Source organism: Scleropages formosus, chromosome 10, assembly GCF_900964775.1.
Source record: "Scleropages formosus chromosome 10, fSclFor1.1, whole genome shotgun sequence".
Lineage (NCBI taxonomy): Eukaryota > Metazoa > Chordata > Actinopteri > Osteoglossiformes > Osteoglossidae > Scleropages > Scleropages formosus.
In genome coordinates this window covers 26618738-26631661 of record NC_041815.1, presented here as the reverse complement: position 1 = coordinate 26631661, position 12924 = coordinate 26618738, and the positions used below count along the sequence as shown (strand labels likewise).

Genomic DNA, 12924 nt, shown 5'->3' with positions numbered 1-12924 from the left:
TTAGCCGTAAGAGCGCGGAGCTCTGCTCCCGTCAGGGAGATGTTTTCATCCGCGGCCGCTGCTCGGGCTCCACCCAAAAGCCCCCGAACCAGCAAAAAGCTTTTTGGACCAACTTTCCATTCCGCTGCGTCTCCGGCAAGACTCCCATTCATTTTACGACATGAATAAATCACACGGAAAAGCCAACGGCCTTTGTGAGTCTCCACTTAAAGACGGAAGTACCGGGTTCGAGAACATGCGCCAAACATTCATGATGCTCACCTTTATTCAGCATTGGAGGAACTTCCAATAATAAGGCATGTTTTCTTTATCACTTTTGCTGTTTTGTTTTTTTTTTTTTTTTTTTCTGTTTTTTCCAACCGGGAAGGAACTTTTGGTAACGTCAGGCTGGTTCCCTTTCGGTCCGGGAAGAAAAAAAATGGCCAGCGTTGAGCCGGTCCACAAAGCATGTGCAGCCAAACGTAGGTAGAACATCTGGACATGGAAGGAAGGTCTATATACAACGACGGGTTTGGGTTGGGGGGGGAGCAGGAAAGACGCTCCTTCTCATCAAAGCCTCTCCCAGAATGTCCTGAGGAAAAAATATTTCATTCCAACAAATTAAAAGCAACAAACCAATGGGAAAAAGAAAAAACACCCCATAAGCCCCACCCGAAAAAGGTGCTTCCACGAAGATGGGGTAGCGCAGTTTCAGCGAGTCTCCTGAACAAACACCCTCATTAACGTCTGACATGGCAGCAAATTGCGGAAAAAATGGCAAAAAACAAAGCATTAAAAAAAAAAAAAAAAAAAAAAAAACACGCACGATTGTGGATGTCTCGCAAGAAGAACTCTTGGAGCAAATTTGACGAGAAGGACAAAAAAAAAAAAAAAATAATAATAATCTTTCCCAGTTCTGCGGTATCTCTGAAGGCACACCAGTTGGGCCTCTGCTGAACCTGTCGTTCCCTTACAACGCTGCAGATGGACAATATCCGGTCGTGAAAGAGCAGGAATGAATCTTTATAAAAGTGCCTTTGTTTCTGCATTTCTCGTCTTCTGCCTTCTTTTTTTTTTTAAAAAAAAAAAAAAAAAAAAAAAAAAAAAAGGAAAAATTCAAATTTAAAGTGCATGGATGAGGTAAACTATTTTACTATTTCGTTCCGTTTCAAAAAGCAGTTGTTATGAGTTTGCCGGCTCTCGGCTCAGACGGGAACCATTCTGCCTTGGATCTGTTGCATTTGAGACATCATCCCCTGGACGCTGGTGAGGATCTTGTTCTGGTGCGCCGCCGAAGAGATCCCTATCCTCGCCATATCCCTGTCCGCCAGAGAAAAAAAAAAAAAAAAAAAAACACATCAGTCAATAAACGTTCACAGAACGGTCACTGACACAACATCCGCTTAAAAGCTCAAGATATTGTAAAACTGTAACATAAACTGGGTATTCTTATATTTAAAAATAAGAAAAATGATGGCATCGCCCATAAAACAACATATTACTGCTAATTCATTTAACTGGGGCTTTTTTCCAATGCAACATGCAATGTTACTTTTACACTCTAAGTTACATACCCTGATTTACCCAGCTGGGTCATTTTTACCATGCCAACTCAGGAGAAGTACCTCGACTGAGAATACTACAGTATCCGTAGGATTCAAACCTGGATCTTCCAAAGGCAAGCGCTCTAATTTTACTTAATGTTTTTACGTTAATCTGACTCTTTCCTCCACGTAAGTTTATTACAGTTATTTAGCCATTCATACAGCAGGGTAATTTTACTGGAGCAATTTAGGGTAAGTAATTTGCTCAAGGGTACTAGACCTGGAAGGGGGGATTTGAACCAGAATCTCAAATCACTGCGCTACCAACTGTATTGCATATTATATAGAAAGTATATCTAATGTTATTATTCAATAACAACAGTTATACAGTAGCCCCTCCTTACCCGCAGGGGATAAATTCCAAGAACCACAGTGGATGCCTGAAACCGTGGATAGTACTGAACCTTATTTTTACTATGTTTTTTCCCATATAGATGAAGAAGAAAGAAAACTAAGGACCGATGCCTAGGTCCTCATAACTATTGATTTTTTAAATAAAATATTTTTCTTAAAAAAAAAAAAAAAAAAAAAAAAAAAAGAGGGGGTGTGGTGGTGCAGCAAGTTTGGCTGGGTCCCGCTCTCTGGCAGGTCTGGGGTTTGAGTCCTGCTTCGGGTGCCTTGCGACGGACTGGCGTCCCGTCCTGGGTGTGTCCCCTCCCCCTCCAGTTTTGCACCCTGTGTTGCCGGATTAGGCTCCCGCTTGCCGCGACCCCACTTCGGACAAGCGGCTTCAGCCAGTGTGTGTGTGTGTGTGTGTGTATTTAAAGAAAAAAAAAAAATTGAAAAAAAAAAAAAGGTTATGTGAACAAAAGCGCTACGATACCGTGGCAGTCGATCTCATAACGAGATGCTACTAAGTGACTAATGGGTGGGCAGCGTATACAGCGTGGATACGCCGGACAAAGGGATGATTCACATTCCGGGGGGGGGGGCGGCACAAGATTTCATCACACCACACCACTCAGAACAGCGCGCAATTGAAATCTCATTACTTGTTTAATTCTGGAATTTTCCATTTAATATTTTTGGGTAACCGAAACTGCGGAAAGCGAACCCGCGGATAAGGGGGGGACTGCTGTATGAAGAAGTAGAAAAGCTTGCGGAGTCACATCGTTGCTGCGGCGTACTCACTCCTCCGTCATCTGCACGACGGCCTCCAGCGCGGTGTATCCGGCAGCCGCGAAGTTGTCCTTGTAACGCTCCATCTTGATGGCCTGCAGCCAGTCGGCCACGGAGCCCAGCGAGGAGAACTCCGGGCTGCTGGGATCCAGAAGGGTGGTGTTCGGCCTGGGAGCGACAGGGGACAGCAGCTTAACGGCAGCGCTCTCCGGCTCCTGCTCCGCGCTCGATAACAAGCGAGCAAAAATAAAAAAATAAATAAATAAATGTAAAAGAGCGCCGGATCCGCAGCGGAGCAACAAGCTCAATTAAATTAAAGCCTCAGGTGAAGTCAGAAGCAGAAATCGCCCGCAGCCAGCGAGCGCTCGAGATCCCCATCGCAGGCGCCGTGACAGGCAGTAAGACATAATGTAGACACTGACCACTTCTGACTGACTGTACAAGTGCTGCAAAAGTAAAAGTTTGTAGCTGAATTAGCTACTATCTGGGACCTCTGGCCCTCATCTGCTCCATTCGTCCCATCATTATGATAAGCTAAGTTAAATGCAATTTCCTCTTTGCCCAGGCTTGGTTAATCCACATGGATGGAGGAAACCGTAATGGAGTGTGACATTTAGTGTAACCAGCTGGTATTCTCAGCTTTAATGATTAATTAATTGGTCACTGCTCTTCTTCCTTCAAACTGGAGTCTGAGCCTTCAAATGTTTTTTTTTTTTTAGACTCTCAATTGGCACAAAGAGTCCGGCCGGAGCTGACAATGCATTTGCATAAATGCATATCAATATATGCAAATGAGATCATTTATATCTACGCACGTCACGTTGCCTCCCGTTGCTGGGTGGAGATGGTGCAACGCTGTGGAAGAGGTACGGCGGATCGCTGTGGGTTCCCGCGTCGTCGAGAGAAACTGAACGGCACGGGAGGGCAAAGGGGTGGTCCCTGCACCTGGGGACGTGGGGGCTCTACAGTCAGGGCTGAGAGACAAAGGTGGGAAGGGGGTACTCCTTGGTCTGGGGGAATTTACTATTTACAAGGGTGGACCTTGCATCACACACATTTACACACCTGCTTTGACAGTGTTTCCTCACTCCTGTCAATCAGAGAACTCCTCAGCTATGCCTTTAAATCCAGGATGGACAACCCACCGTGCTACATTCTCATCCACGGTTTACCAGGCTTCCCCCAGCTGATCAGCATGGTGACCCTGTTCATACCCCTGTTCAACCGCCCTCCTGGGGACAAGTGAGCTCGACGGAGAGCAGATGAACAGCGCTGAGGCGCCCCTTGTGCCACGTGAACCACGCTGCAGTAGAGTAAACCCCCCCAACAGGAGCCTGGCTGCCCCCTTTGTCTCCATTTCTGTTAATGTAAACTCCTAATTAGTCGGCCAGGACTCCTTTTCTCGTTCCATTAATGATGATCCAGCCATTAACAGGAACAGGGATTCCACACCCTCTTTGACGGTAATAAACGTAAGTGGATCGTCTTCAGCATGAATGGAATTAAAAAGTAACTAATGGCCTCCAGGTTCAACGGTCAGATTGTAAAAAAGAAAAAAAGACAAAGTTCTTGTACAAAACAAACAAGGCCATGAAAACATGAACTAAAGTAAAAATAGTGCCGCCGGTTACCGACCGTCTGGATTAACGGCTATGCGTCGATTAGCTCAAGGCACACGAATGGGAGGCGACAGGTGCCCTACCTGTGTGTAAGCGAATGTGAGGAGCAACGGAACGTATGAAAGTATTTCGGAATGACAGCAGACAGCGATTCACACACCCCGCGCCACGCTTCGGGCCGCTGTCGTGTCACGGCTCTCTTTGTGAGCGGCGCCGCCGCCGGCACCACTGCAGGCCCCGCCCTTCCAACAGCTGGAGAGAACGAGAGCTCACCTGGTCGTCTCGCCCCCTGTCCTTTTCAGGCTGTTGGGATTGCGGATCAACTTGTCGAGCATGTTGACGATCTGGCTGAACTTGGGTCGCTCGCCGCGGTCCTTCTGCCAGCAGTCCAACATGAGCTGGTGGAGAGCCACGGGGCAGTCCATGGGCGGGGGCAGCCGGTAGCCTTCCTCGATGGCCTTGATCACCTGGGAGGGGGTTCACAGAGGATTAGGGGTAGCGGACAGGTACAGGGCATCCCGGACCCCACATGGCTCATCTTCAGGGCTCTTTCCATCATGTCACCATAATGGTGGTGAGGAGTCATGGGCTTATGGGAAAACAGCTGTTGCCATGCAACCGATGTGGAGAAGGCAAGGCCTTGTTTTTGTTTATTGCTTCTCCATATCGGTTGCATGGCAACAGCTATGAGCAATTATAACACCGTAAAGAAGAACTTACATCCTGGTTGCTCATGTCCCAGTATGGCCGCTCTCCGTATGACATCACTTCCCACATGACAATTCCGTAGCTCCACACATCGGAGGCGGAGGTGAACTTCCTGTAGGCGATGGCCTCGGGGGCAGTCCACCTGATGGGGATCTTCCCACCCTGCGATTGATACATTCCTGTTATTTCCTTTCAAATGGCATGTGCACACAGACAGAAACACACACACACACACAAACTTCACACACCACAGTTATTCATTTGCATCCGAGAATCTCCTCAACAGGCCTCGACAAATCACCTTCAGAGAGAAGACGCTGATTTATGTCGTTAGGCTGATGTCCCATGTGGCGCACTTTAAGAGTGCTGAAGTTGCCAGAGAGTCTGCAAGTGCCAAAAGCCCACACTTTCCCTCGTCTTACCCGTGTGGTGTAGGCTGCCTCGGGGTCGTCCTCCAGCACACGCGACATGCCAAAGTCTGAAACCTTGCACACCAGGTTGCTGTTGACCAGGATGTTGCGGGCAGCCAGGTCACGGTGCACGTAACTCATGTCCGAGAGGTACTTCATGCCTGAGGCGATGCCGCGCAAGATGCCCACAAGTTGGATCACAGTGAAGCGCCCGTCGTTCTTCTGAACAAGAGAAATACCATTGCCATCACTCACCTGTGCCAACACTCAGGCCGCTGAAGAAATGAGGAATGAGGGGAACGCTACCACATTGCATACTGCGTTTACTCGGTCGATAATCCGAGGACAGCGGCACAGAGCCTTCTGCCATCTCCATTTATAACTTACCCTTAAAAATGCATCCAGCGACCCATTCTCCATGTACTCCGTGATGATCATGACTGGTTTACCTGCAGGACAAAGAGGGAGATTATCTATTTCCATCCACTTCCATCAACTGCTTGCCCTCTGTAGGGTATTGATATGATCTAGAGCCTATTCCACAAGTAGAGTGTGAGTCAGGGTACACCATGGACAGGACACCAGTCCATCACAGAGCAATCACACACACACACACACACACACACACACACACACACACACACAGGGCAATTTAGAGTCACCAATTCACCTGAAACACCTGTGTAGGAAACCAGAGCACCTAGAGGAAACCGACAAGAACACTGGAGAACATGCAAACTTCACACAGACTGAACCAGATTCAAATCCAGAGATCAGGGGCTGTAAAGCACCAGCGCTACCCTCTGCGCATCTTGGGACGTTAGACAAAGACTAAGGTAAAGCCTAAGCTAATGAAGTGGGACAAAGGAAAGGTCTTGCAAGAGCATCTATCTTCCCTGCCTCACTTCAGCTGACATTGTGTGGATTGGACCAGGGTCCCCGTGAATTATTTATTATTTAGGAACAGCATAAGAGTCCCATCTGCCACATTAAACCCTCTCTGGCATTCCAAGGCCTGCCGTGAGGGCTTTATTTCACTGGAGGAATTCCCACAGGGGGTAAAACACATGATGGCTACGATCCCGACGGGCTCCTGAAAGACCTCAAACAGTTTGTGGTTTTGTGTTACTGAGGGGTACTCAAAATGTTCAGAAACTCTCAAGACAGATACACACACACACACGGAGACATCCCTCGATTTAAAAAAAAAAAAAAAAAAAAAAAATTAAACCTGTTCCTGAAAACAGTGTGGATATCAAAATTTCGGATAATGAAAGCCTATTTTCCACTGAGCGAGGAAAAATAATGCGTTCCCAGTCCATCCAAAAACCTGCAAACCAATTTTCCCAAATATCACTAGATGCCTGAGATTTAAAACACCTATATAACCATCAACTCACGATTTTAGTAGTTAGAAAAAACTTACACACTTACTGCTCCAGGGTAATTCCACCTTTCGCCCTTAACTGATCAGTTCTCCACAAGATAAGCAATAAATCAAAAGGGATCCACAGGGCATGTCATGTTAATTGTGAACAACTTTCTAAAACTGCCCACTGCTGCTAAATTATACATATGCAAAAAACCGTCATAAACTCTTCCTGCTAATTGTTTTGCTGTCTCTTCAATATGTCAGTTAAATAACACACTTTATACGGCTGTCAGTCGAAGCCTGTGGAATTTCATACACTTCCCAAAATGCCCTGCTCTCTTACACCAACACTCTCACATTCCCAATACACCAATCGATCTGAAGAGATCTGGATGCAGGCACACCAACTAAAGTACTATTATCGTACTTCCGCTTTACTTGTGCGATGTGCAAATGTCAGGTTTTTTTGGATATGCTTCAGATAAATTTTGCTATACTGGTTTGTTTTTTTGTTCTGTGAATCGAAAATCAAACTCCACCATGGACGGTGCTAAGCACGGCTGAGAAAGGGGGAGGGTTGGGCGTGGGGCTAGCTACCCCACCCCGTAAAAACCTTGCCAACTGCAGAAACACCAACAAGGAAACTTCAAGACATCTCAGTTCTTAGGGATGCCTGGAGTGCCCTTGTTGGCAGCCTGTGCCCCAGGAGTGGTGGAAGGCATATGAAGAAGAAGAAATCGAAGATCAGGAATCAAAAGCCAAGAGCGGTTACACCGAAATTTTGGTTAAAGAGTTTGTAAGTCGATGGATACCTGCACGAGGGTATATTCTTTAAAGCTGGTTTAGTAGAGTTTAGCTGCTGCCAGGCTGTTCTGGAAAAGGGTAGTCATGGTGCTGAGAGTGTTGGATTGGCATGATAGAAATGAAAATGCACAACTACAAATCAGCTCTTCCAGACATCTTTGTGCATTCGTCGCTCAGACGCCATGAACTTGTTAAGAGCGACTCTCCCCAATGCAGTCAAAAAAGCCTGCCCTTTGACCTTTCTCTCCCCCTTCTTTCTGTTCTCCCATCCAATTTACATGTTAATTTTTTGTTTACTGCTGTGCCTGCGGGCCTCGAGTACGTCATTACCCGCTTGTCACTGCCGCGGCTGTAAAGCGCCCGTGGTTCCCGGGAGCATAAGAAAGGCAACAGAACGGGTCAAGCCAGCCATATTGGAGATCGACGTGATCGTTTTAATTTACCCGCAGCCACATTATGCAAATGGAACCTCGGTACTGAAGATGCCGCAACAGAACAAGCCACACATTGCATCTTTGGGACTGTAATTGTGGCCCTGCTCAGTCGTGCTTGGACGTTTGTTTTGTTTATCTATTAATGCACGTTAAACATAATAAACAATTAACAGCACCTAATTGGCCCTGCTGGAAATTAAGTTAAAGTGTTGTGGGCCAAGGGTGGGGGGAGCAAGGCCCCTTTCAACAATCTTTGAGAATATTTTCAATTAAAATAATAGCTTCCACCCACACATGCAAGTGTGAAGGCCTAATCAAGAAGAAAACAATAATTGAATTTTTCTCCCTAAAGAGGAAAAAAAAAAAAAATTTAACCAAGAAATAATGATAGCAAAACAAAGCAATGCTTTTCTTTGCCACGTACTTTGAACATACAGGTGGTCCTCCAGTTACAACATATGACTTGTGATGACGCGGACTTAGGATAGGCGCCCAATTAACCTTATTATGTTATTTTGAAGTCCCAAGGTCATAACATCTAACACCAACGGATCCATCTGCTATATGGTGACATCAGTTGGTTACGTATTCATTACTGTCTGGGTGAGGGTGCAGTATTCATTCATGAATGCAGTACAGTATTAACTACAAGAGTCATAAGTACCTGCACTGTATTTATATGATGATTGTTCTGTATTAGTGTTATTTTACCATGAATAATGCGTGAAATTAATGGAAAAATATAAGGCCTTTTATAAAACATAGCATTCATGCACGTTAATTACATATGCTTACAGTTCATATAATACAGTATAAGGGGATTTTTGAACAACAACATACGAGGGAGTCATCGGATAGGAGGACCACCTGTAAGTTGTGCTCGCCCGTGTTATTACCAGCAGTAATTCATTATTAGTACCGCCGGGATACAGGCAGGGAGCCCAGCCACGTGTGTGTGGGATGGACCTGGTGTGCCGCTCACGCTGCCCAGACACTGCAGCCCTTTCAGGTTCTGCTCTGATAAAACCGCATTCTTCAACTCCGCTCTCGTTCGGCCTCCTGCCTCTGTTGTTGAAAAGCCCGATTGCTGATAAGCGGCCGAGAAGGAGGGTTGGGAGACCGGAGGCGGGGGGGCGGCGTACAACCCGGGCTCTTTCGGCCGGGCCCCTCGCAGACGACCGTGCGACAAGATGTGAGCTTATCTCCCCGGGAGGAAGGCAGATAAACGCCGGGGGTTTGTTGTCAGGATACACAGCACCAGTCCGTCCGGCCTCCGCATCTCCTGGCCGCGGCTCCGCGGCGCGGGCGGCCAAGCCGAACACTTCGCCCTTTCCGAAAGACCTATCGAACCTCATCCGCTTTTAGAGACGCCAGAAAAATTAGAAACAAATTTGCTGGGGCAACGGATGCCAGATGCGTTTGCGTCGGATGTACCGAGCAAACAAAAACGGCCGTGTAATTAAGCAATTACACAAGTCTGTTTGGGTCCAGACGAATGACAGCTTCCGTGATTTGCACGCTGACATACGGCCTCGAAATATGTTTTTATTTATCGTCGTGCTACGAGCTGCTCGCTTATGCACGTGCAGGGATCGGGGGTTATCGTTTCTGCTGAAAGGAAAAAAAGTGATCAAGGACAACCTGTCTGGCAGATAGTGTATCACCGCGGGCCGGCGGACATTTCTAGAGCTGACACCGTGATTAATGGCCCTTTCACAGCGTAACCATTTTTTGCGACACATTAGCTCATGGAAAGGCCCCTTCCATCTGTCATGTTCCCAGGAGAAAACTCCCCCACGCTTCAGGTCTGGGGGCTTTGACATTGTGTCTCTGGCCAGCAAAGATGGGGAAAAGAGGCCAGACCGGTCTCGGCCCCCCGCGGTTTACAGGTGGGCTTCGACCAACAACACGTGTGACTTACGACGACCCGGACTGACGTCCCGTCGGCCTTATTGTTTTTGAGCCCCGACGTTTGGTCGTAATGTCTAACCGCCCCGACGGCGCTACGGTAACCTCGACAGGCCGTGCGGCTGCAGGGCACAATAATTGCTGGGTAATTACTAGGGCCACGGGCTACGGGGCTGGGTTCTACTGGAGGCTCTTACGGACTCGGTCAGTGCGTCCGTCAGCGACTACGTGACTTTTCCAAAAACTTTGCTTAATTTGCGGGACATTTGTGATTCCACACAACTGACTTTTCATTGACCGGTGAAAGCGAGCACATTCTGGTTGAGCAGAAAAGAAAAGCAAACGAAAGCAGATTTAGAAACGAAAGTGAAAATAAATGTGCGGCATGAAAATACAATTAAAATACTGCATTGTGTTGACATTATTATTATCGTTCTACTTTAGCGTTATTTTGACAGGAATAATGTGTGAAATTTGAGGGAAAAAATATACCAAAGCCCCGCGACACACCTTTGAGGACCACCTGTATTGCAAAATGCCCCCCTTTCATGCTTAGCGTTTGCCTAACCAGTTTTTGAGGCTTTGAGATTCATGGGTTTATTTGTAAATAAGCAAATAATGTAGAGCAAGAATAAGGGACTGTTTTGAATTTTTTGGGAGATTCCATAAGGCAGAAACCAGATGTGGATGGGAAAGTGTCTCCACAGCCCTTCCGAGTAAGGAATGTTGGGGATGCTCACGAGGACTTACATTTGGTAACGACGCCCTCCAGGTGAATGATGTTGGGGTGGTCAAACTGGCCCATGATGCTGGCCTCGCTCAGGAAGTCCCGTCTCTGTTTGTCGGTGTAGCCCGCCTTGAGGGTCTTGATGGCCACGCAGATCTCCCGCTTGCCGGGCATCTTCAGGCGTCCGCTGCACACCTCCCCGAACTCACCTGCCGGAAAGGAGGGGGCGGGACGTCAACGGAGAGGAGCTCGGGTGCAGTCAGCAAGGATCCCGGTGGGAAGAAGGTGGAGCTGCAACCCAAGTCCAGGAGAAACCAGGAAATAACTCAGAATTTACCGATTCCGATAACTTTTTCGATCTTGATGCAGGATGCGTCGATCTCTTTGGCGAACTCCCGAACGGCCTGGTTCGGGTCTTCGTACGTGAACGGATCCACATATATCCTCACACCTGCGGGAGAGGACAAGCGGGGATGAGCACACAGGAGAAACAGGGGACATCTGCTTTCAATCCCCTCCATCTTGCTGGCAGCTCCAGCTTTTATCCACTTTCAGTCTATTTTAACGTCAGCGCCATAAATTTACCTCATTTATTTCACAGTTTAGTTGTCATTGTTGGCACCGGGCCGTACCTTGGTGTAAGTGTTTCTCTTCGTCGGAATCCTGCTTAGCCTTGCTGTACTTGCTCCTCCTGTAATAAAGAACACGGTAATGACAATGATTACAAGAGGGAATAATGGTTTGGAGGCGGCAGCCAGGAAGGAGCACAAATTCCTTCCACATACCCTGTTCTAGAAATCCCAGGTTGGCAGGAGACTCTGCTATTAAATGCCATCCCAGCACTGGAACCGTAAACCGGGGATGGGAATTTTCCCGGTCTTTACAAAAGATGATCCAATGACCAGAAACAGGAGTACTAATTGTTTGTCTTTTTCGGTAACTTTAAACTGCCCAACCCAAGAGAACAGCGGAACAAAAAAAAAAAACCAAAAAAAAACAAAAGGGCGACTGAGAAGCAGAAATCCCACAGACCACCTGCCTAGCCAGAAGGGGACAGGGGCACAAAACGGCTACTGTTGGAGCAGCCCCATTGTGACCGGTCCCCTCCGCTTTAATCGCTGCCCCTGCCGCCTCACCCTCACCTTTCCCACTGTCACCTGTCGACCCGGGGACCTGCGTGGGGTGGGAGGGGCCAGTGCCGCCGACTCATACGACAAGGAGTCCCGTGACACAGAAACCCCCCCCCCCCCCTCCGGGATGGAGGGTGTTGAGCGGGGTGGGGCCGTTCCACATGGGTTCACTCCACCGTTAGCCCAGGAGCACAGGAAACACGCGGGAATGTGAGACTGTTGTTATACTGCGGTAATTACTGGGGCCGCAGGCTGCGGGGCCGGGTTTTACTGGAGGCTCGGAGCGGGGATGGAGTATGGGGCAACAGGTGGGGTAGTGGGTCGAGTCCTCATCTGGCGCCCGAAGCACTCGGGCTCGCAACCCACTTCCGAGGCGGTACCCTCGAGCGAGGTACGCAGCATAGGATCTGTACTTAGCAATGAATTATTTTTATAATTTATTTTCCAAATGTTGTACTTCGTGTCTATCCGTGTCTATTTTCTTCTTTATTCTAATTGTTATTTGTTCATTCTGTGTTGTTATGTGTCGTGCATTAGGCTACTGTGTCTGTGAACTGCTCTCCAGGGATTAATAAAGAACCATCCTATCCCTATCCTGTCCTATCCCACTAACCCTGGACTGATACGGTAAAAATTACCCATCTGAGTAAACCACTTCAAGTAGCTTAGTGTGCAAACCTAATGTTGTACGTCACACTGAAGAAAAGTGTCTGGTATATATATATAAAATAAACTCCCTGAGGGTCCTAGTTGCGCGTATGAGTGTGTGTGTGTGTGTGTGTGTGTGTGTGGGGGGGGTGGTCTTTACAGCAAGGTGACGGGGCTCCTGTCGCTCCGGGCTGCTGAGGCTACTTTAGGAACAACGGAAGCACCAGGCGCTCTCTCGGGGGCCTCTATGACAAGCCACCTCCTTTGTGATCCCCGCAAAGCCACTGTGTGCTCATGGCCACCGACGCCGCTGAGAACTGCTCTTCAAACAGGCTCCCGATGCCCAGCGGCCCTTAACTGGGGCTCCGAGAAAACAAAGGGGCCAAATTAATTAGCTTATGTTTGTTCAGCGTGTCCTCAAGGAGAAAGCCAGAGGGGGGAGAGAAAAAAAAAAAAATCAAC

General features: G+C 47.7%; 1 protein-coding gene across 2 annotated transcripts in view; it reads right to left on the bottom strand.

Annotated features, from left to right (window-relative positions):
• Positions 1-322: 322 nt before the first annotated feature.
• epha4a (eph receptor A4a) overlaps positions 323-12924 on the bottom strand; it is a 46746-nt gene continuing 34144 nt past the window's right edge. Inside the window, exons 9-18 of one of the 2 annotated variants that reach the window (XM_018748638.2) lie at positions 11317-11375; positions 11022-11135; positions 10708-10893; positions 5827-5888; positions 5452-5661; positions 5042-5191; positions 4595-4788; positions 3518-3676; positions 2715-2870; positions 323-1299 (exon numbers count right to left, since the gene is read on the bottom strand). In XM_018748638.2, coding sequence (XP_018604154.2) covers positions 1185-1299; positions 2715-2870; positions 3518-3676; positions 4595-4788; positions 5042-5191; positions 5452-5661; positions 5827-5888; positions 10708-10893; positions 11022-11135; positions 11317-11375 — 1405 coding nt within the window. In that variant the 3' untranslated portion in view covers positions 323-1184. The remainder of the gene's footprint in view (positions 1300-2714; positions 2871-3517; positions 3677-4594; positions 4789-5041; positions 5192-5451; positions 5662-5826; positions 5889-10707; positions 10894-11021; positions 11136-11316; positions 11376-12924) is intronic. The other variant, XM_018748639.2, reaches the window with a different exon arrangement.